General features: G+C 28.7%; 1 protein-coding gene across 1 annotated transcript in view; it reads right to left on the reverse strand.

Annotated features, from left to right (window-relative positions):
- Positions 1 to 6,994: 6,994 nt before the first annotated feature.
- The window catches only part of Hgsnat (Heparan-alpha-glucosaminide N-acetyltransferase), a 105,783-nt gene continuing 86,384 nt past the window's right edge, over positions 6,995 to 26,393 (reverse strand). Inside the window, exons 12-14 of the mRNA XM_075360643.1 lie at positions 24,910 to 25,096; positions 20,565 to 20,677; positions 6,995 to 7,271 (exon numbers count right to left, since the gene is read on the reverse strand). Coding sequence (XP_075216758.1) covers positions 7,090 to 7,271; positions 20,565 to 20,677; positions 24,910 to 25,096 — 482 coding nt within the window. The 3' untranslated portion in view covers positions 6,995 to 7,089. The remainder of the gene's footprint in view (positions 7,272 to 20,564; positions 20,678 to 24,909; positions 25,097 to 26,393) is intronic.

A 26,393-nucleotide genomic window follows, 5' to 3' on the forward strand; every position in this document is an offset into this window, starting at 1 on the left:
ATTTTGTATCAAAAATACTTTTGATCTCAAAATCATAACAGCCTGTTAAAAAAAAAAAAAAATTGTGGACTTAATTAAATTATCTTGGTATTCATTTTTGATTTAGTTGTTTTGTCAATAGAATTTTTTAAGGTTATATAATCCAGAGTGATATGAAAGGAGATAACATAGAATTATTAAAATCTTTTATTGATAAAAAGAATGAGTAGAAACATTATAGTTTTTTGAGCGTCGAATACAAAGTGGTTTTTATTTTTATGATTGTACCACGTAGACTTGATATTTGTGCTTCAGGACCAAGACATCATATTTTCCTGTACACAAATTTTGTTTGATGCCTTATGCCGAATGAATAATGCCAAGCTTGACTGGGATTCTAGCCTGGCAATACAGCAATATTTTGTATTATATTTCACAGCAGCAAAGAAAAAAATATATTGCTTCTCATGCATAAAAAATATAATTCTTTAAGTTTATGTTACAATTATTAATTTGCATTTTATGTTTAATATAATTATAAACACAGTTTAAATTATTTGAATATAACTAAAGTTGAATTTTAGAAAAAAATTATTTTGTTCTTTTCTTAAAAGAAAGAAAAAATCATGATTGTATGCACCATGGTTTTTGCAAGTACTTTAATAAAGAACAATCATATCAATTTCAACTATGTAGAACACTGAAAATAAAGTCTATTGTAACCAGGATAACTGGTAGTAGTGTTAAATGTAAGATATGATTGGAATAACAAGTATGAAGTTTCAATGTGAAATCTAATACATAAGATAGCTTTTATAATAAAAATAAGGATAAATATATAAAGTAAATAACAAGGAAGATTTAGAAATACCAGTGATTATTACTATGGTAATACTTCATCAATTCAATTTATTTGTAAAAATGTTGCTAAATTGCAAATGGCAATAATAGAAATTGTAGGCTATGTCGAGCAAAGCTGTGGAGGCCATATGAATGATATTGTCTTTTGAACATAATGTATAAGCTTCAAAATAAATAAAAAAATTGGGTTGATATAATTCATACTCTATTTCATTATTATTTTACTTTTTGCACTGAAAAATCTCAATCAGTATGTTGAATGATAGAATAAATAATGTCTAGTGTTGTATTGCACCTATATAGCGAATTGCACATACCATGCATGTACATAGTACAGTGTGATGTATCATAACTTGAATAAATGATAATAGTCTGATGCTGTATACACCTTGAATAAATGAAATAGTCTGGTTCTGAATATACCTTGAATAAATGATAAATAATCTTTTGCATCTAGAATCATGTAGATTTAGGATTTCTTCTAGTGTGTTGTTCGTGAATCCCTTGCAATAAGATGTATCCAGTGGGTGGTAAATAACTCATGCCACTGGCTGAACTATGTGTAAATAAAGTTTATGTATACAATGTTGTGTGCATGTATATATGTATATGTTTTATATATATATGTACATGTATGTAGTATAGTAACTAGTCTGTAGACGGTCTAATGGTAAGAGCTATATGGACATATTACAATTAGTATTAACTAATTGTAATATGTTCTGAATATTCATATTAATGAATATGCAGAATGATTTCAAACAGTTATACAAAATTTATGAACATAACAATAATCATATTTCTGAGAAAGCAAACAATGAAATTACAATAGCAATATTATATAAATATCAAATCAATCATATATGAGATACAAATTAAATGAAATTGTAACAACAATAAAGTATGCAAGTAATAAACTCAATCATTAGAAATTTGTAGTAAAACATTTATGCACAGGTCTTCAAAATTGACCATTAGGTTTCTAAATCAACAACACTACTAGGTTGTCAGAAACTGAATAATGTGTTACTTCCACAATGTGGATTACTTGTTAGGATAACTGTAGTTGTGGATAATTTGCATAACATTCATAATGTGGATGTATGTATTGCTTCCAATGGATGGTGAAGTATTCTTGTTAGTAATCAATGCTAAATCTCCAGCAGAAGGGTACGTGATAAATGGCATTGCTGCAAATAGATTGCATGAATTTTTGAATAATTGCAAACTACCTATGTGATTAATTGGAATTTTTTGGAAATTAGGTTCAAGCAAGATGAGAATGGAATCCAATGAAACAGTTTCAGTGATAATGATTCTCAAATTAAAAGTTAAATTATGAACGATATTTTTTATACAACAGAAGTTGGAACCATTGTGAGGAAATACTTCAGTAGGTAATTGAGTAGCTAATTGACATAAATCTTTTAAAAGTTGCGATAAATGACTGAAGTCAAAACAGATACTAATTCCATATGAATAGCTTTAATAACAATATATATAAAGTGCAAGATAAGCCTTAGTAATGAAATATAAAAAAAGCATGACATAAGAATTGATCAGGGTTTTAAACCTCTGTCTGCCATGACGAATTATAATTAAGCTGCCATGGTCTATTGCACAAGAAGAGAATGTTTGGGAAGATCACTCTAAATATGGTAACTGACCAAATTGTTGAATTTGGGTTCTAGACCTCTGCCTGCCATGAAGAATCACAATTGGACAGATTGAATCATGGTACTATTTATAAATGAAAAATCATCAATAAATTCATTATTGTAAGTACCTAGTAAACTTGCAGGTTTACCAAAATAATCATTCAATTTAATTTCACACACATCAGAATCATATATATTGCAATATTGTAATGAAATATAATAGTATTTCAGTATTTTATAATCAGAATAATCTGATTATAATTTGTCATTATAACAGTTTTATTATGAAACTTGACTATTAAAGATTCTTTGATTATTTTTGGTAATTTAATTCTTTAGCATCAATCACTAACTCTAATCTAAAGTTTACAATTATCTAATGTTTTATTAATATATTCAATGAATCTTTAACACGATCACAGCCATACTTGTTCTTTTATTTTCTGATGTAGTTGTATAAGTTTTAGAAGCACCAAAAGAATTGATAATCAGATAGTTGTTCAAAATTATGAAAGCTATTAAGCGAATCGCAAAGTTTGAAGACCATCATGTCTTCATATATATATATATATATATAATATAGATACTCCTGCTTCTCATATCATTCATAAATATTTCATAGCCAAAACTTGTTTTACTTTAAATTAAATTTTAAAGAAGATAAAAGATTATTTTCTTTAATGCTTATGTTGTTTTTCATAAACAGTTGCAAATGATGTGAATTCAAGCAAAATGGTAAATTCAGTAAAAACCTTACATTAATATTCATTATATTATTGCAAAAATGTCTAAGGACTCAAAATAACATTTCATTGTAAAAGGTATTTGTAAATTTAATAAAATAGATTTTTGTTTTGTGTTCTCAGTAGCAAAATGTAATTTATATTTATTGTTGATGAATAGAAGACATTTAAAATCTCCATAATAGTTTTTCTTTAAACCAATGACATTTGATTCACCGTCATCATTTCAGTCACCGTTTGACTTTCTGTCAATATCAAATACATGATTGTGCTCACTGTCCAAGTTAGAAAATTTACTGTGTGTATGTATAAATCAATGAATCAACATTAACATTTTTAGATATCTTCTCTGTAATTGGTTTTTATCTTGATCAAAATGTTTAAATTATAAACTATTCTCTTTATTTAAACCATGTTTTTAATTCTGAAATAGGTGTAGGGTTATAATATGGAATATTTGAAGGAAATAAACTTGTTTGAAGAAAAATTGTTTGCAAATAATATCTGAGGACCTTGATTAGGCCATTCTCTTTCAATATCACATTTAATCTCTTTTCTGTTTCATGCTAGAAAACCTGTCTCAATAATTTACTATTAGTTTGTTTTGAGTAGCTGTTTAATGTGATTATAACAAGAAATATTTGTTTCTGAATGTTGTTTGTTCTGAATTGAAATGTCTGATATGACAATAATTATGATGGCATAAATTACTACTGTAGAAAGGACAGTTAATTTAAAATATCCATTTGGTGGCAGTATTTAGTCCTGTATTGTTATAAGGTTATAAACTAGTTGATTAATATTATGTCTACAATACCTGAAAAACACTTGGATAAATACTTGAAATAATGTTAAGTTTTATAGTATCCTTCATCACTTATTTCACAATTAAAATAAAGTTAATGAAAAGTACCTCTCTGTTTAAAAATTGCTCTTTGATGATTATAATATTAATTGTTGTAAACCCAATTCCAGTGTTGAATAATGTTATCTCCGTATCTCCAGTAATTCCTTTCTCTGTTATTAATCATAAATTAAAGTATTGAATTGTAGAACCTTCAATATCTGTGGTCGGAGGACCAAAAATATATAGATTAAAAACCCCCTTGTTGCCATACCTTGGTTAGGTGTATTTATTCTGTGTATTAATCTTGCTGGTTCATTTTTGTGGTAAATAAATTACATTGTTCAGTTATGTTTAAAGAATATATTTCTGTAAGTTATAATGATCATTATATATCATTATATTTGTATGTTATATTGTTGAGGAATTTATGTAATTTACATGTTAACTGTATGAAGTGAAAATTTTGAATGAACAATATTAGAATTATAACACACACAAATGAGTCTTTGAACGATAGTCAGAGACTGCCAGAATCTAGTGTGGAGCCAGCTTAAATAGTGTAGATGGAGCTGAGTGAATAGGAGGTGTGTGAATGGTATGGAGTTGCGTCTGAACACGTATTTCTATACTATTGTATAGAAAAGAGTGTAATTAGTTACAGTAGTCATATAAATTGTTTTGCTGGATATATTGTATATTTATTAATAAGTAATACGTGATACTGCAAATTCAGTCATGAAAGTTTGTGAGAGTACTTCAATTCACCCTCTGATGCAAAAAATTGTAAGTCATGCTGATACTAATTAGAAATATGAAACATGTAAATGAAGCTCTCAGTGAAATTTTACATAATATTCGGGATATGACTTTATTAATTTATATCTTTGTGTTAATTTTTTTTTAGTTCTTTATTGTGAATGACTAATGAATGCAAGTTGATGAATATTAAAAGTTATGTTTCTTTTGGTCTACATTGGTGGTATTGGTAAAATTAAAGAAAGGTTTATATGAAATATTTAACAATTATAGTGTTGTAATCAATTTTTAAATTGTTGTTTTAAGATATTGTTTTGTTGATTTAAATAAATAAAAATAAACATATTTCTATTGATAAAATTCAGTTTTTGTGTTTAGTAACTATATTCTTTGTCTCTCAATTAATAAAATTATAATGTAGGGCAGAGTCAAGATCCCAGTTAACCAAAGACAAAATCTTTCCAATAAAAAATGTATGTTAATGTTACTTTTAGGGATCATTACATAGGGAAATCTATGCTATAAACAGCTCAATAACCACAATAGCTTATTTTGTTTCAAACTGCATGAATTTCTTAGAGAATGTTTTGTGATTATCACAATTAATGGGAGAAGAATTGAATGGAATTGATGGTAGGAAATTTTTTAAATGCTAAAAGATCATTACAGGTGTAAACACTTTTTTCTTCATTATGAAGTAATTCGATTATTCAGAATGGTTATTATGCAGAGTATAATAACTTAAACTGGTAAACTGGTTAGTTATTATACAGCGTATTCATAATTAATAAGATAAAAAAGCAGCCATTTTTTCCTAACAAAGAAATATGTTTAGATCTGTATTTTCATTGTCTACATGAACTTCCTAAAAAGTAAAAAAATCATCTATAGAATTATAAAATATTGTTGGGCAAAAGTTGCTAATTGTTTAAATTTAATTTGAGAGCTACTCTGATGTGAGCTATTGATATAAACTGGCTGCCATGTCAATATAGTACATATGTAGTGCTACATATTAACATATAACATACGTTATGGCACATAAGTCCATATTTTTTGGTGGTAACAAACATTTTGTTTGGTATTTTTTGGTGGTAACAAACATTTTGTTTGGTATTTTTTGGTGCAGTACTACTGGTAGTTTTTGGTCTTTGTTGCTTGTGGTTATTGCCACCACAATGAGACCAGAAGTTCATAGTAAAATGCTAAAAAGTGCCTGAATATTAATCTAAAATAAATAGTACAAGATGTTCATGAAGCATGTCTGTTCTTCTGCATGTCAATCCCCTTTCACAAGTTACACAAAAGTAAAACTTGAGTTGTTCAGAAGGAGATTATTTACCATTTCTCCTTCAGACCAGTTATGGTATAGAGTGATTACTATCTCTTTAACAAGATGAAGTTTTGGCTTTGAAACTTACCCTTGAAAATAATGAGGACCTTAAAATGTGGTTAATAACTGGGAGAAGCTGTATCAAAAAGGTCTGCAAGAGTTGTTGTCATGGTATAATAACATGGGTGTGGGAATGTGAAGAAGTAATGCAGATGTTATGGTAACTTATGCGTATATAGAATTTTTTCCTTTTTTTACGATTCAATTCCAGAATAACCCTTATAAAATAAAAAAAATACAATAGGATAGAGACATTTATAGTGATTCATTAAACACATGGTAGAAACTATAAATATTTTGCTGTAACAATGATTAAAAATCTGTAAAACTAGAGCAAAACATGATGTAAGGAATAAATTCTAGTTAGTTTATTAACTTCTAGTTACTATTTTAAACTGCTAACAGTTAACAATATATGTAAAAAAATAAAACACTGCTTCATATTTCTGAATATTTTTGTTGAAACAAAGTAGGTATGTAATAGCTAACCACAAAGATATTTAAAAATTTTTATGCCAGTGATAACGTGATTTATATTAGCCAGAAAATCTCTATCCACAATTTTATCCCATCTCCAATTTTACTCAAACTAGTTATTTATTTGGTTCAACCTTAAAACTCTTTATACATAAGAACCAAAAACTTCAATCAGATTAACCAACCTCAATCAGACTTTATGGGTTTTATGATTTTTTCCATTCTCAATATTTATCTGATTTCATTTGACCATCAAAACATACACTGTGAAATAAATACATTTTATTACTAAAACATTTTTTTATTTAAATTATTTATAAATATATCTTATTCAATTAAGTAGAATAACAATTACATTTTTAAAACAAAAGAAATTTAAAGTTTCAGAAAAAACTGACAAGTGTATAACCAATATGCTATGTAAATCCATAAAGCTGTACCCCATACAGCTTCTAACATTAAAATAATGTGAGTGTTCATTACTGATATTGACCAATGCCATGGAAACATCTGGTATGTTACTGTGTGACCAATGAAAAGAAGAACTGAATTCATTCCTGAAAAATGTTTCAAAATTTATGATTTTTATTTTGGTTAAATTACACTAATTAGTGAATAAAATTAAACAACATAATGATATTGTATGCATAACATATGCATACTATGTATCTGTGAGCACACACATTCACACATACTTATATATTTTTATTTTTTTATTTTTCTTGCACACATACTTATACTGAATACACAATAATGATACAAATACTTGCATTACTAATAAAAAAGTAGTCACTGATTAAGGGTAGAAAGAGAAGTTCTGATTTATAGTAAGAAAGTTTGAAAATACTGATAAATGGATACCAATACTGAATAAATTTAAAGAGGACTGCAATACAAGTGGTATATATCATATCTAAAAAATATCTTGCTAAATGACCTATTAAAAGAACTGACATTTGAAGAACCATTTTTAATTTACAATTTTGTTATTGGTCACATAATTCATTTGATGCACTTTTTCATTCCTTTCTTGTTATGTTCTAATTTCTTAACTGATTTGCTACATCTTACATTCTTAATTACTTAAAATTTATTTAAAATTTTTTGTTTGTTTTAAAGTGGGTTTTATTATTTTTATTGTTACAGAATTTCAGTCTTTCATCTGGAAGATTCTCAGTTTGATTTCTCTGGGCTGGCATTCTCTTACGCAAAACAATTCACCTATCATAAAGTAACTATAATTGGGCTTTGCTTGTTCTTGTTTTGAGGATAAAGATGGAAATACTTTTCAAACCTTACACAAAAATAAAGAGTATGTATGCATGCTAAATGCCGTGACAGTAACAGTAATGGGTTGTGTGGGACATGGTATGAGTCACAAATCATTCCCAAAAATGAAACAGTCATCTCTAAAAATAACAAGCATCTCATGCTAGGCTTACTAAGGAAGGTGAGAAGCAATGTATTTTTCCTGTTATCTTCTTCACTGAACCAGATTTATAGTGGTATATCGTGTAGCCTAACCCATCAATATGCAGATCAAATTAATCTTACATGTAACACCTTAAAAATTTATTCAAACAAAACAGTGCCCTAACAATGATGTGCCTGTGCCATGAAAATGATAATTTAATCTACTATTTGCACACATCTTATATCTGTAATAAAGTATTATACAGATTACTGCAAAATGGCTCACTCAAACATATTTAATTTAACCGTACCCAGCCAACAGTTAAACAAAATGACATGTGCAAATTTAATTATCATTTATGCTGCATCATTAGAATTGAAAAAATATTTTCAGATTACTGAAATAAAAATTTAGAATTTATAACTACTGAATTAAATAAAAAAATTACAGAATTTGAACAATTTTATTGTTTACGCCATTGCGTAAAGTTGCATTATTTCCTATGAATTCAAAGCTAGGGTTGGGTCGTGTTGTTTGCTTCAGGCTTGGTAAATTTATTACTATGTTTCGTATTTGGGCTTGTCATATTTGTATCTGTTTGAGACCTGGCGCCGGCCAGACTGTCTGATTCTGTCATCATTAGTGACCGCGTGTTTCATATCTTGCAATATTTTCGCCTTTTTCACACACCTGTTTTTCATTCGTTCTCATACTAATACATGCACACATCTCTTGTATTTTACACACACTCTCTCCTGTCCACTGCCTAGGTTTGGTTTCCCCCTCTTTTCTTTCACACCATCTTTTCGGCAGAGTAGATCCAACATTCATCATGTACAGTCGACTTGACTTTTCTCTCTCAAACTTTGTGATAATATTTTCATCGCATTCATACTCGCATAAAAGTTGTGGTATTTCTCCGTCGAAATATTCTCTAGCTCTACTCGGCAGTGTCTCGTAATTTTCACCGATCTCTATGTTTTGTTTTGCCTCCTTTCTTCGTAAAGTTATTCTTCAAATTCTATATTACGTCTCTGTGGAAAGTGTTTCAATCACTACAAACTGCCAATTCTATCGACGCCGAATCTTCTCGAGCTGCTGATTACATTTTCATCGATGCAGAATCTCTCCAAACTCGTTGCTACATATTTGAGACGCCACGTCCTGCTCAACTTCTAAACCACGTCTCACCCCCGTATTCCTGATACACCACTGCAGGTTACGCCCAGGATTACTGTATGTATTCATTTACCTTCATTCACGAGTTCGTCTCTTGCTAATATTTGTGTGCTACAGGCAAGTTCAATTTTCATTATTTATTACGTTAAACAGTTATTTTATCATTAAAATTTGTGGAACATTCAGTTCATCACACCTTATGCCTTTCGATTTCAAGTTTAGTTTAAAAAACCATTTATTCACTTAAGTGCAATATGATAGGTGGCTTACCTATTTTACGTGTTTAATTATTACGATTTGTTATTATAATTAATTCTATAATTTATTCTTGTAACTTGTTAATCGACGAGATTAATCCTTTTCTTCTCATGAGCTGCATTGATAACACTGCTCTAAAATTAACCTAAAGCAAGTTACTCCTGATGTGCAGTTATGTTTTAGAACTACTTTGTAATTTTATATTTTCAAGAAAGCTTACTACTAAATGAACTCTATTTACATGTTTATTTATTTCAATTTGATTATTGTAATTACCTCTTTTTGTACTAGAATATTATTGTGGCCTTTTTCTACACTAAACTAGAATTACATGTTTTTAATTATTTAATGATAAGTTTGTTGTTCATAAATCAGGAAAGGCCAGTGCCAATAATAAAATTTATTGTAATTTATTTTTTCTAAGTTAATGACATTTGTTCATTGCTAATTTTTCAATATTTCAGCATTTGTCAGTAATGCAATAGTTTTCCAGTCATACTATGTTTATTGATGTTTTGTTTTTCTAAATATATAATTGCAAATCTCATTTTAATATTATTATTGCTGATATGCTGATTTCAGTTGATATTTCTTATGTGAAATTAAGTTATGTTTATTTCCTAATTTCATTTAATTTAAAGTTATGCTTTAACATAAGTTCAGTTGTTTTACATAATTAAAGTCTAATTTCTTTTGGCAAATACGAGCTGTGTGTTTTTTTGTTAACTTTACGCAACATTTATTATATTGTTTGGGCAATTTGTGTTATACATCATTTTATAGAAAAATTTAGTAGAATTACAATGAAGTCTGAGACTTTTGCTGATGAAAACAATTACATCAATCAAAAACTCTCCATTACAGGAGGAAATTCATCCCTAGGTATTTTTTGTGTAAAGATATTTTTAAAAGTTACTTTACTTCAGAACTTGGATACAGACCGTTGAAAGAACAAAATGTTTAAAAATCAGTTATTTATAAGCGATTGCATATAAACTACTGCTTTTTTAAAAAATAATTTTATGAATCTAATTTAGTTACTATATTTATTGGTCTAAATTAGTTATACGAAATAAAAATATTACATGCAATTATCATCGGTCTTCATTTCATTAGCTATCTCATTCCAAACTTTCCCTTTATGACTTACATCTGCGTATATTTCATTTCCTAAATCATAAATTAGAGGATGTTGCCACGCTCATTCAATCAACTGTTTATCATTCATATTTAATAAACCATGACAATGATATTTTTGTCCACAGCACTGGTGGAATTAACTGCATTGTGAGATCACATCACTGTTGTGTCTGAATAGATGTTAAATCTGTTTACCACAGAGGCTGGGTTTATAATGAACATCATTACTCTCAGAGAAAGCGAATCTGATTAGTGCCACTTGCATTAAGAGGTGCTATACAAGAAAATCTGGAGCAAATAGCTACTACTGATTAATGTCGTAAAGTAATGCGTTATATACATCGCTTTAACTCAACAGAGAAATAAAAATAATGATAGATTTCAAAATCTCTTAAAATATTTTATGTACAAACAATCTAAAATATTACTGAAGTCTTAAATATTCTATTGGTTCAACTTAAGATAACTTATCGGAATAGAATTATTTATCATGTCTACCTAGAATGTTTTGTTAAATAAATGTAAGTAAATACATAAGAAAAGGAATGAAGATGGTAAACGAAATGTTAATTATCATTTAGGGAAGATTAAACTATAAGCTTTAAAAAATTCTAGGAAGGTTCATCAGAAGCTCTTACGAATATAATATTAGTAACAAAATCGCGTCGAAATTCAGATCTGTGATCAAAGTTCATTATTATATGGTTAGAACTATAGAATACCGGTTTGATTTTATAAAAAAACTGACCATCAGTCGAAAAATATGAGAAACAATCAACTACTGGAGTAGACTTCACCGAACGAGAGTAAACTTGATTCTCTCTCGTCGGACCGTAATCAATTAAAAAGGATGTAGGGCAGGTGTATATGTCGTTAGTATATCTAATATTTCATATAAAAAATCTGATGTGGATAACACATGACTTCTTTGTACGCCTATTAAATTACATATACACATTTTTTGCTGCATTTCATTTGAAAGTGAGGTACGATCCTCCAATAGTTTAATAAAGTGGACAGTTACACAATTGCTGAAATATTAGTTTTTATTAACATCAAATATTTATACAGTTATTAATTCAACAATCTTACATGAAATATTAGGATAGAGTAAATTCCCTTTATTACTCATATTACTAGATCAGTATTTATTCACTTCATCGTGAGTTGCTGATTAACAAAAGTTTCAGATTTCAGGTGTGTCGTATAAATAAAAGTTAATAATTAAACTATTCCGTTTAGTGAATTTCTGTATACTGGTTACAAATGATAATTTTGACCTTACGGTGTAAAATATTCTGTTTTCATTATTGGACTATTTGGTGAAGTAAGAAATTTGGTAAAGAAACAATCATACAGGAAAAAGAAAGATAACATGAAGAATTATATCTCAAAAATTTGACAAGAAGATGAATATGGAAGAAAATGTTAACAAGGGAAGAATAAGAAAATTAAGAGAAGATGATAAATATAAAGAGGAAGAATATCTTGAAACCAAAAGAAGAATGAAAAGATTAAGAGAATAGATGTAAAGAGGAAGAAAACGTTAAGACTAAGGAAAGAATAAAAAGATTGAAAGGATGATGAATATAAAGAGAGAAAACATCTTAAAGACTAGAAAACGTGTTCACAAATTAAGATCAGAATTATATTAAATCAAAGAGTGATTAAATGACTGGCAACAAAAATGAAATAAAACAACAAAATGATCAACTTCGACTTAGGGAGAATATTGTCCGACAATATCAGAGGAGTAATGAACTAAAAGATAAGAACTTTTGGCAGTTTATTAAAGATCGGGCACGTATGCCTCGGTGTATATGTTGTTCTTGTGAGGTCTAATTTTCAGTCACTCTGTAGTTAACCTTAATGTAGATAAAATTCATGGTACATACGTATATATAATATAATTTATAATATAGATTAAGAATTTAAAATTACAGCAGAAACTAATTACTATCAAATGTTAGAACAAAATAAAGCTATTTTAATTAAAGAAAGTGAACGCCATCCACTTCACAAGAAATATTAGAATTTCCGAGGTTACTATCATCAGAATCATCAGTAATAATCACTGACACTTTCACTATCTTCTTGTAAAGAAATAATAAATGATTCCATTGTAGGTCCTATTGTCAATAATCTGTTATTGTATATATTCAGCTTCTATTTCCTTAACTTTATCACAATATAGCTTCCAAATTTTTTCACTCACGTCGGCCACTTTATTTTCACGTAGCCTTTGAACAACTTTGATATCAAAAGTTACGTTATGACTTGATACCCTTTAACTTCTGTCCAAACCATCTCGATAGGATTTAAATCCGGGTAGTATGGAGGTAGTCGGAGAACGTCACGCCCTTTTTTTTGTAACAGTCACATAGTAAATTTTTCCGTTTGTACAATTGTGGTTTCAACATCGAGGAAGAAGGAACAGAGTGCTTCTGCAACTATTTTATCATATCTTATTTTCTTGCATTGGGAAATTGATAATTTTTCTAAAACGTCATTGTGATAGGGTGCGTTGTCAGAAATTATTACAGAATAATCAGGAAGGTTTGGAATTAACATCTCTTCTGTCCATCTTAAGTAATCTTCCGCTTTCATTTGACCCCTGCAATTGCCACTTTTTAAATTTGCCTGCCAAGTTAGTAAGACTTTTGGTATAAAAGCCATTTCTCCTCCGGCGTGCACTATAATAAGTATACTGCCTTTTGAAATAGGAACTTTCAGCCCGTCATCTGAATCACTACTCCACGACTTATTTTTAGTATAAGAAGATAATATATTTGACTTGTCGAGGTACATCATCGGCCTATTTTCCGTTCTAAATATATTTACGGCAGTTAGTTACTGAATAAGCTTAAACCTTATGTCATGTCGCCCAGTGAGAACCTCTTCCTGTTTCTCCACCTATAGCCCAATTCTTTTATTATTTTTCTCAAACTCGTTAGAGCATCTTTAAACTCTAACATTATCTTTTTCACCGTCGACAGTTGGTTATGAATTTTGTTAAATTAGTTTATAATCCGTCTCACCATACACTTACTGGACTGGACCATACCAAAGTGGTCCAGTCCCGTTGCAGGTATTTCGTTGTATTTTATTGGAGTAGAGAAAGAAGTCTCCGCCGGATTTTCGGTTAATTTTTTAGGCAACCGTTTTTTATCTTTTCTCACTTTTTGGACTTGGGTACGCGACAACCCACACGCAGCTGCTGTTCTATCTTTACTGACTTTGGAAATCGATCACTTTCTTGTTTCGTAAACTCAAACATATTATTTATTTTTTCCGTTTTAGTTTTTTGTTTTTTACGGTAGACTTAAGTTCACTTATAATCATAAAACACTAAAAATACACTACCGATTATAAAACGTAATTACTTTTCTCAATCAAAACTCGAATAGAAAGAAACGGAATTTGCACAAGTGCTTTTACAGGATCAACGAACACAGTACAACTAGTTAATTGGATTATACTCAAGCACAATTATTCGCTGTGTTGTCATGTTCGCCATGCATACACACGTCGTGCTCTCAGCAATATAAAAGAGGCGTGTAAGGGCTGCAGAACGTCAGTATAATTTTGAATGCAAAGAATGCCTTTATTTAAGTTTTTTAAAAAGTTTCATTGAAAATAATAATTGAATTCTCAGTTTTTTAGTGTGCGGTCAAACGATGTAACTGTTTTTTTTTTTCAGCTGGATTCTTATGCAAAATGAATAAATTTGTGGAAAAACGAAGCCGGCCATCTAAATCCAGTAAATCGATTGGTAAAAAGATCAAGATTTTACAATGACAGTTTTTTACATTATGGTTTTACCTCATTGGATGGAAAACCACAGCAGGTTGTTTGCTTCTAACTTCTCTCCGATTGAAGTATGAAGTCATCAAAATTAAATCAACACTTGAAAACTAAACATCCGAATCATAAAAGCAATCCTTTAGAATTTTTCAAAAGAGGATTACATGCTTTGAGAAATCAACAAGCTTCTAACTTGTAAATTAGGATATATTGATAAAAGTGCAGTTGAAGCATCTATCTCGTAGTATTAATAACAGCTAAGATGTCCAAACTCCATATAATCGCAGAGAGCCTCATATTGCTCGCTGTAATTGATATAGTTACTGTTTTAATTTGCGTGGAAGAAGCAAAAAAATTCCGCTTTCTAACGACACAGTATCAAGGTGAATCAATGATACGGCTGCTGATTTTCGCGATCAGATAATTCAGTGAGTATAAGTACATTTTTTAGTATTCATTTTGATGAATCAACAGATACGGTAAACATTTCTCAGTTCTTATGTTTTGTGAGATATGAATGCGATAGGGACAGGTCAATCAAAGAAAAGTTGTTGTTTTGTGAATCAATATCTGTCAGTGCAACAGGACAATGTCTTTCTGATGTCTTTTATGAAGCTACTAAAAACTATAACATTGATTGGACAAAATGTATTGCAGTATGAAGCGATAGAGCAAAGGTAGTAACAGGAAAGAACAGCGGATTTCTGAAAAAATTAAAGATCGTCTTATACCTAGGACGTACTGCTTCCTTCATAGAAATGCTCTTGACACAAAAAATAAAAAAAATATGTCAGAAAATGTCGAACGAATTCATTATAAAGTTGTAAAAATGGTTATGTTTAATAAAAGTCGGCCATTACAGAATAGGCTGTTAGCTAAACTATTCGATAAAATGGACGAAAAGAAAAAAAATCTCTTCTTTTTCATACAGAAGTCGATGGTTATCGCGGGGAAAGTGTTAAAATGTTAACCCGGTTATTGGAATTGCAAGATAAATTAATAATATTTTTTCAGGATAAACAAACGCCATTCTCAATGTTTTTATAGAACAATGAGTATATGTTGCTGTAGGATTATTTGCTGATATATTTTTGCATTTAAACGACTTGAATATGAATTTACTAGGACGTGATAAAAACATTTTATTCAAGACAGACAAAGTTCATGCCACCCAAATATTCTTGCCCAAATCACTCAAAAATAATTATGTTGAAAAAAAAAACAATTTTTAGGGGTGAAAAAGGTAAAAAAATTTTTTACAAAAAATGCAATAAGCATTATTGCTTATGTAAATACAAATTAACAAAACTTAACCTACACTCGCTAACCTCAACTAATTAACAGTAATGTTTTGATTAAATAATAAATAATTGCAATAATTACTGAATTTATTATTTAAATACTCAAAACATTACTCTTTGTAAAAAAAATTCTTTTTGACAAGACTTTTTTTTAAAAATGAAGAAACATTTTTTTTTTACTTTTTTTCTCGCCTAAAAATTGTTTTTTTTTTCAACATAATATTTATTTTTGAGTGATTCTGGGTTGATTTGGAGAAGAATTTTTGGGTGGCATAAAACGATTAAGTACCAGTTCATGTTTTTATTAAGCAGCTTGATATCTGGATTATTCACCTTCAAAGCAAAAAACGTTTTGGTATGTTTCCACTCAATTCCGATTGGTGAGAAAAATTTGGATGTAGAAGACAGTGTAGACTACAGTTTGAATAATATAAAGGTGCATTTGCATGAGCTAAAAATTCAGTTGGCGGAATTTTTCCCGGAAGATAAAAATTATTTCTCGAAGAGATGGATACTGAATCTATTTAGTGAAAACGTTATTGTAGCTGCTAAGTTACCAGTTATAATTCACCACCAGCTCATCAAAATGTCTGCCGATAAAACGTTACAAATTACAACTGACATCTGAAGAATTTTTCTCAGTATAATTTAGATACGTTTTGGCTTGTTTGTCAAAGTGAATATGGAGATTTAGTCACAGAAGCATTGAAAATATTAATCCCTTTCGCCACATCTTACCCCTGGGAAAATGGATTTTCATCTATGATTGGGCTAAAATCTAAATACAGAGTCGTCTTTTTTCATTTGAGAACACTTTGTTTTTGTGCGTTTCTAACACAGATCTACGTATGGAGAAACTTTTAAATGAAAAACAAACTCAACTATCTAATTAATTTATTTTCTTTACATGTGTATTTATAAATATAAGTAAAGTTGTGGGCTTATTTCGCGGCTCCCTTTCATATCACTGTGACGCCAAGGTTGAGAAATGCTGGGCTAGAGTGTTGGTTACTGAATACATAAACTATAAAGGAAATTCAATGGCAGCCGGTTCTACTGGTAATGATTGTAAGTGTAAATACAAATGATTCATAAATATTTTACGGGCTTTTAATTAAGTAAAGACAAAGATGGCCAAGATTTTTTTGTGAGGCGAAGTTGAAAGAAGTGAAGTTAAAAAAATTTAAATCTGGTGAGTCTACGTCTGATTCTGAAACTGAAGCTGACTCCAGAACTGGTACTGTGTCCAATAAAAGATATCACTATTTGAAACACTTAGTAAATTATAAAGGTTTTAGTTTGCAAAAAAGTTTTAATTTCTGTTTATTGCATATCAGACAAACATGAAAAAAATAGAAGTTGAAATGATATCCTTAGGGATATTTGCCAAAAAATTCATGGTTACATAAGTTTCTATCCTACAAAAATCATCTGTTACGGAAGTAATAAAAAGCACTATTTAGACACAAATCTGAATTTGAAAATAAATAATGTTTGGTATGTTTTTGAATAAACATACTTAGTGCAAGGTGTAAGGGCAAAGTGTCATTATTTTTATAGGAAGTAATTTCATGAAAATTTTGATTTAAAATTTGGTTGCCCTCAGGTGGATGTATGTGTTGAGTGCAAAATTTTCCTGTTTGCAAACATTCATTTTTTACTGTGTAACTGGGAATTTGGTTTAGTGAAAAAGTTGAGAAAAGTTGATTGAGTTTACACTCCAGAGTAATACAATGAACTTATTTTGAGAAGTAACAACAAAAATAAATTTATTTGCAAAACAATTGATGCAAATAACATTTTGGTTACAGAAGACTTGATGAACTGAACATTATAAAAAATCATATGTATCTATGAAGACTGCAGGGAATGGAATTCCTAAGGATAGTAGTGTATACTTTAAAATTTCTTCTTATATAGAATTTCAATATATGACTGATATCCTGGATGTAGTAATAATAAAAGAACTTATTCATAATGAGGTAACCAAACACACTTTTAATTTAAAAAAAGGAGCAGCAGCCACCTGAACCTCCTGCAACTATCTCTACCCACATGGTAAAGTATCAATTAATTTTAAGAAAATGAATGACCTCAAGAAACTAGAACCATATTTGGTTGGGTACGAGTCCTATAAAGACATTCCGGAATGGCCAACCTGCCAAGAGGAAACTTGAAGACTACACAAGTTATAAATTGGATATGACAATATCATTTTTTTATCTATTTTCTTGATTTTTTTTATTAATATAACACTTAATCTAACTGTAAAACATGGCTTTAACAGTATTTCCTTGTTCATTTTTGTTTTTATGCAATATCAATTGATGCAGAAAGGATATATGTTCCACAAAGATTATATATTAAATAATAAATTTATTAAAAAGCATTCCAATACTATATGAAATTTTTCCATTTGAAATTGGTAATTATATAACTGCATTATGTAATAGAAGATACAAAAATGTTCAATAAACTAGTCTTTTTTAATTCCTGGAAGATTTTTATTTGGTCACTTATGCCCATTCTGCAGCAAGTGATTCATTTAAAATATAAATAACTTCAATATCATCCAACACATAATATATAATACATGCTTTCATCAAAACATAATTTTCCAATTTCATCTGGAATAGCACATTAGTACTATACAATAGTACTATTGTACTATTGTGTAGTACTAATATTTACCGATATTTAAGCACATGCCTTTCATTATATATTATGACAAGGAGAAAAACAGTTGTTAGGGTCTTATAAAACTTTTATTCAGGTAAACTAAATTCCATCGACAACTTAATACTTTCACCCATCAAAATAAGATTTTTTATTTTGTATGAAAGAGCAAGCATCAACAGCCATGGTCATTAGCTTGGTGGAGACTGGTAGCGTATGAAAAGAAGCCATGCCTGACAGGGATTCAACTTACGACCTCCGTACAAAATGCTGAGATGCATTATTTCAGCTCTTTAGGTGATATAAATTAGAAAATAAGAAGTAGGTAAAATCTAAGTTATTGTATCAAACTTCAACTATGTTGATTAATTACAGTAATTCATTTAATTTTTTGGAGTAATTTTTGTGAAATATTACTTCCCCAACTGTATTTGCAGGTGTTTCTGTTTTATTCCAGTCTCAGTAAAAACTCTTTCTATTTATTTCCAGTCTCATTCAAAGTGGCATCATCATCTTTAGTGATATCAAGCTTATCTTCCTAGACTTTTATTCCAATTTCCAATTTTTTGAAAGAAAAAAGTACAAACGAATTTATAATGGTTTTTTAAATTTTTATTTTTTAGTCTTATTGATTTAATTATATTGTTGTATAATTATTAATTGTTTTAAATATTCACCATTGATGATGAATAGATCGTTTTCAAATTATTGTAACTAACAAAGAATTTGGTAGATAAATGTAATAAGTTATAAGTAATAAAATTAATTTATAATATTTTGTACTCTTCAAGAAATTAAAGTAATTTCAAGAAATTGAGTTTTTCTAGTTATTTACAAGAAAGTTCAAGGTTATTTTTGTACTTGTAAAGGGGCTTATTTTTAATATATTTTTGTATACATAAATATCATAATACAGTCATTGAATTTTTTTCAATTTGTTTTTTTTTTTAAATAATGCTATTTCTTTTCAAAATGCTTGAGAATATGTTTTTTAATGTAAGGCTACATTTTGAGAAAGGTAGTATGATAATTATGTATTCAAATCAAGAAATTTAGTAGATTTGGGTCAGAATTTCAGTATCAAACTGATCACTTGCTTTAATGTAATTTATTTTTATTTCTTCCTTCCCAACTATGGTATTTAAAATATATTATTTAAATACCGTAACCAAATTAATGTTGATCTATACAAATGATGCCTTCTATTCTTATGTGAAGTATTTATTACACATAAAATACATGTGTTATGTAAGTAACCTGTTGAATGTTTAAAAAGTTCAAATTTAGGAAGCTTTGATAAACGAGTATAAAAAAATCTAAAATTTTACATGTACCTCTGTTTCTATTTAATGGGTGTTTCAAGTGAACATATCAAAAAATTTACATAAGTATAACTTAACTTTTCCATAACCATACAAGTAATAATTAAAGTAAGAGCAATAAAAGAAATCTATTGTATCTTGTGCAGTTAAAATTATAAATTCCATTGATATTTTAATTTTTACAATTATATTGGTTTTATTATTTTTCAGGATATAATTTATATATGTATATTAGTGGCATATGCCATAATAAGCATTTTTAGATACTAACAAACAATTAGCTCTTGCATTTATCTATTTTTGCTTTCTTTAAGATTACACCTTAATTGTGCTGTAAAGTTAATCTAATATAATTTGTTAATCATTAAGTTTTTCTAACGTAAGAGTTATTTCCTGTCTCATAAACTCTGGACATGTATTTATGCAGCCTTTATCAGTCCTATTTTTCTTGAAGAGAAATTTCATCTTATAGCAATAAATTGTGCTGCTGAATTGATAATTATAGCCAAAGAAGAAAAACTGTAGGAACTGTTAAATAGCCTTATTAACAATAGAATGTGAGATAAAAATTAATTTTAATAAAAATAAAAATGAGAGTAAGATAAAACATTCACAGATGTTTGTGAAATAAAATAAAATATAAAGTGATTGGTTCAGAGAAATTCTAGCCATCACTTTTTATCATTGAAAACCTTTTAACTATAAAACAAAAATAATATTAAGTATTTTTTTTTATTACATGCATTTTGTTCAAACCTGGATATATGAGTGGAGCACCATTCCAACATTTGCAATGATCAATTGAAAAGTATAGTAAACTTAGGACAATATATCCTAAACCACTTGTTATCATCACGAATGAAATAGACCTAAAATAGAAAAATTATAATTATTAACTCAGTATAAGCAAGATTGATAAAAAATTCTGTTACTACTAAACAAAAATAAAAAAACACAAAAACTTTCATGAATTAGATATTGCTGCTACTTTTGTACAAAACATCATAAATTCTCGTGGCAACAAGAACAAAAACCGATAGGTGTTATTTTTCAGTAAAAATTATAAATGTGTTATTAAGTATAATCTGTTTATCAACAAGTACATTTTATTTTACAATATGTGAAATTAAGTTGGTTCTAATCTTTTAACAAGTAATATTTTTTGTTGTAAATGCCATTAATAGTCATTACTACAGCTTAGAATATTTCTGAATGATTTTGATATTTGGTAAATAGAAGTTAGTAATCATTAAATATTGATTATTACCCAATTAGGGCAGATCATTTTGCGAAAATGATCTCAAAGGAATTCTTTCAAAGGATTATGACAGTGTTGCTTTACAATACGAATCTGTCTCTGCTTTCTGTAAGAAATCACCAAAATGCATTGTCAGTATGCAAAATTAGTTTGCATTGTTAGTATTAGTTAATTTTTCTCATTATCATGCATCAGTAGTAGAAATAAATTTCTTTTATTCAGCAATTAGGTTTTCTAATCATGTTTTAGAATGTGATTAGCAGTCTATTGAAGATCTGTTACTGAAATTAATTAATTAAGAATTAAATTTTTAAGACATGATACCTATATGTGTAAGCAGTCCTGTGATGGTAATAACTTATAGTGATAAATTTGATTATGGTTTAATAATGTACATTTGAATCAAATTTTGTTGTCGTAATCAAATATAAAATTTTTTCTTGTTTTATTGAGAGGTACCTCATCGCCTGCTGTTTGTTTCAAGGTATGCAAACTGGCAAGTATATGTCAGGCTCATTTCATTTTCTACTACAGTTATTAATTATATTCATTAATTTATTCTAATTGGATGATTATTCTGCATCCTTCGTTGTTAGAATGTGGTGAGGGGATTGCATTTCTGTGAAATAGTTAATTAATTGAGAGAGCTACAAATTAGAGTAGGTGAACAAAATGTTTGGAAGTATTTTGCAGCAAAGGTGATAGCAAAGTTGAGTTAAAACACTGATGGAAATGTCTGTCGAGGCATTTGCATCAATGGGATGCTGATGGAGGCCAAACTGTTGATGTGATGTCATGTCTGATTAACAATAAGATGACCTCCAGTAATGACCATCAGGACTAGGAACTGAGGTGGTGGTGTGGTGACTGGAATCATCACAAGGTGCATGTCTTCCGTATGTTGGGTCAGGATATAAGGTTATACCCAATTATATTATCTTTCTCTTAATTTTTTTTATAATAAAATTTGAGTTTCATATCTTGTGAAGAATGAAATGCCTAACTGGTATTCAAACCCGCAGCCTTCAGAGTGAGTAGCAAACACTATTACTCCACTATGAAGGTCAGTGAAGAGATGACCTCTGAAACAGAAACCTTCTCCTAGCTCAGTGGTATCTGAAACACTTCGTTATTTTATCTGTTGTTTTACAGCCTTTTAGAAATCAAGATTATGTCTTGGGACTCACAATAAAGTTAGACTCACTTACAATCAAGTTGTAAGAGATGTAGTTTATTGTCTTGTCCAGAATCCAGTATTATTATTATGTTACCTAAATAATTGACTGAATTTTAAAATTACAATAATTATTGAATGTATTCTCTAACTTCTGTATCATCTTACTATAATATAAAAGTAATGGCTTGTTTTTCTTAATTTAAGCAGATTGTTTGAGTTAAGTTACTATTACTACTACTAACTATTCTCTTCAATATTTTTTTAATTAAATTTTTACTATACCATTTAATATTACACACCATAAATAATTATATATATGTGCTGTAAGAATAATGTCATAGGAAACTTCACATGAAACAAAAGACACTTCTAAAACTACTGTTACCATTCCAATAATAATTAGATCTCATGCTTCGCTTATTAAGGAAAGTGAAGAGTAAAGTGGTTTCTCATTGCTTTCTACCCTGGTTGCAAATCAGCCATGGAAAGAAGGTGATATCCAATCCTAATGTGACAACAATTTTCCAATTTTTCACAGGGTCTAAGAAAGTAACTCCATCTGGTGTCTATTGTACATCGCACATTTTACATGCATTAGAAGTCATTAGAAACATTGAGAGACATAGTGTAAAACAACAGGTTAATGAACTTCTTTTTTATTTGTTCTTTAGGTGATTTCAACAGGAAATATAGGTAATTAAAAGAGTTAAAAAATTTATGAACTATAAATGACATTCAGTTATTAAAACAATGTTAACTGCGTAATATGAAAAAAAAAAAAACAAACAATAATTATTTATTGGTCAATAAATTAGATAAATATTTTTTACGTATACAATAATTATAAAATCAATAAATCACTCAATTGTAATTGATGTTTATAAATAATTATTATTTAAATTACAATTATGATCATAAAGTGATATTTGACATTAATTAATTTTTACAATTAGTAACCAAGGCTATGCAGTATCATTAAGAAATAATCTAGTTGAAGTATTAATTACATGATAAATATCTGAGAAAATTTTTTATTTCAGTAATATTTACCTTTTCTTTATGTTACATACATTATCATTTTATTACATTACTAGCTGCAGGACGTGCCGTAGGCACGCCTCTGCAGCTAGGCCCTCCGGGCGGGTTGCATCTCAGAATGAGATTATTAGGTGTCCAAAATTGATTACCTCTTGCGTATATATTTTTTTGAATGATGAAAATTAATATAATGAAAGTTAAATCAGGGATTTAACTCTAGAAATTGACACTAACGAATCGGAATTTTCTGCTAGTGATTGGTACATTTCGGTGCCTACTTTTTGGTTATAGTTCATTATTTTATGAAGAAAAACAATCACATATAATAAATAAAAAATTTGTAAAGAAAATTTTTAAAACACCACTCTTAAATTAAACATTAAGGTAAAAAAAAATTTAGGACGGTATCTCAAAATGGATTTGACAACTTGGTGGTGATATGTAAGATTATGTGAACGTTTTAGCTTCAAATTAAAAATTTGTGGTTTTCGCCAATTTTTTCTTATGCGTATTTGCACCCCACTCTTTAGCCCATTCATCAAACATAAGAAAAAATTGGCAAAGATATCAAATTTTTAATTCGAAGCTATGACTTTCACATAATCTTACATATCACCATCAAAGCTTGTTGTCAAATCCATTCTGAGATACCGTTCTAAAATTATTTTTTACATATTTGTTATTTTCTACTTTTTAGTGCATTAATATAAGTGTTTTTTAAAAAGTTTTTATTATTTTTTTTTTATTTTCTATTTTTTTGCCTTCATAAGTTTATACTTTACAGCTGCGCTAGCGCACAGGTTTGAGCATATTTAGTGAAAGGTAGGATTGGTATGTTTTACGGTGGGTGAGTGCAATCAAAATATAGGGCTAAATGATTTAATTTCTAGATAATCAAGATCTGGTCGATAAGAGTGTACCTGATGCATTAAACAGTTAGCGCTCGACATACTGATGCATACGCCATTTGAATCATGAAGATCGGGCGAGCGGTTGCCGAGATATTACGGTGGCACACCATTGCACCCCCTCCCCAATTTCTGAACGGAGCACCGGGGGCACTTGAAAATATTAACATATCTTATAAAAAAATATATATATATATGATATATTAATATATAATAATATAATAAGTATTCACCTGATCACTACAAGACATATATAAACAATTCGGGATTTTCCGCTAGTGATCAATACATACCAGTGCTAAGCTAAGAAGGACGCATACACAGGCACACATAAAAATGCTCTTTAGTAGGGTAGGATAAAAATATTATATTAATATTAATATAATTATATTTATAAATATTATTTAAAGATTTTATTACTATAATATGTCAAATTACTGTTTCCTCTTTAAAAATTTCCATTTTTTAGTAAAAAAATGGTAATCATACTACATGAGCCTCGTCCAAGTTGTCAGTTATAAAGCTTTGCACCAGGTAATTTATAAATGTACGCTTCCAGTACATATTGAATTTAGTATATCAAACTAATTGAATAAGAGTTTTTATTATAAAAAGAACACTGGATAGTTAGCTTAAATAACAGCCCAGTTGTCTTATCCTTTCAGTTCTAATATTGGGTGGAAGAATTAACTGGTTTTGATTTATTCAAGAGATACATACCATAAGTTTTTGTTAATTGGAATCCAACCACCTTCAATTCGACATTCACACAAAACTAGCCCAGCAATGATACAAAGGACTCCCCATACCAGCCATCGTCGTAATTTATCTCTTAAACGTTGATGATATATAAGTATTGCTCCAGCTTGTACACCAAGAAACACTTGAAATATTGATGTTAAACATCCTGTAACAAATATTATAACATTTTTCAAAATAATGTACTTATACTTATATGAACAGAACTCAAAGAATAATAACTTGAAACACTTTGTTATATAAAAAAGTAAAATTTTTATTTTATAAAACTGATTGCTATTTGCATAAATTTAACTTTGTCATACTGAAATATTTTTTTTTTGTACAGACTGTTTATATAATTCCAGTCCAGCCAAATGGTAATGGGAGAGCATTAATTAAAACAAAAAATTAACAATAATCTCAGTTTTCTGGAGACATTCCTAAAACCTACTTAGCAATTCTTTTTAAAAACAAATATAGACTAGAGATCTTTCATCTATTTTTTTAAACATTGGTATACGCATGAAAAATATCCAGTACAAAAATTGAAGAACATTAAACTGGCTAATTAGAAGATGATTAACAATATATTTTTCAACAGGTTGTTGAGTTATGCTAACGGGCTCAAAGTCAGTTGCAGTTAAAAATAACCCATATCATTACTTTCAACTGAATTAGAATTCTGATATGCAGTTTAATTTTAAGGATTCAATTAATGTCACTGCCTAAGAGCTGGTCTCTTTGAACTGGAGTACGACAATTGCCAAACTATAATTAATTAGTCTATAACCTGTTACAAGGCAGTATGAATTAGAATAAAAATATATATTTAAAAAAAACTAAAAAAACAGTATTTTTAGCTTTTTAAGTTTCAAGTGAACAATATTACTTATTACAATATTATTTATTATATTTAGTTAGTCACAATATTACTTAATATATGCCTTTGGGAATGTAACTTTTGATGATACAACTGATTTACAAAATGGTATACAAGGGGTTTGAAGGCATAGTATAAAAATAAAAGGACTTTGATTTATTAATATAATATTATGTTGACTTATAAATTACAATGTAATTGTAATTTATAAGCTGGTGTAACAATTACTTTGTAAGTTACACCAGCTGAGGAAGGAACTGAAACAATGAAACAATCTTGTGGAATCATATTTATAAGTACGTAAAGAGTAAATATTTTTGTAATTATAAATGTAAAAGCTACAATTTATCGAGCCAATTTATAAAAAAATTAAACACTGCTTACTGATCTCTTTATTTACCAGTCTACTGATCTGTTTATAAACTTCTGTTTTTTATACTCTTTATTAAAATGTTATAGTGTTCATGTAAAGTTTGCCAACTTGATTTGATTTTATGGTCAATCTCTTCATATTTAAAAAAAATTATCAACAATCATCTCTTCATTTTTCCAAAATTGTTAGTACCAATAAAATTATTTTTAT

The sequence above is a fragment of the Lycorma delicatula genome, chromosome 3, assembly GCF_047948215.1.
Source record: "Lycorma delicatula isolate Av1 chromosome 3, ASM4794821v1, whole genome shotgun sequence".
Taxonomy (NCBI): Eukaryota; Metazoa; Arthropoda; class Insecta; order Hemiptera; family Fulgoridae; genus Lycorma; species Lycorma delicatula.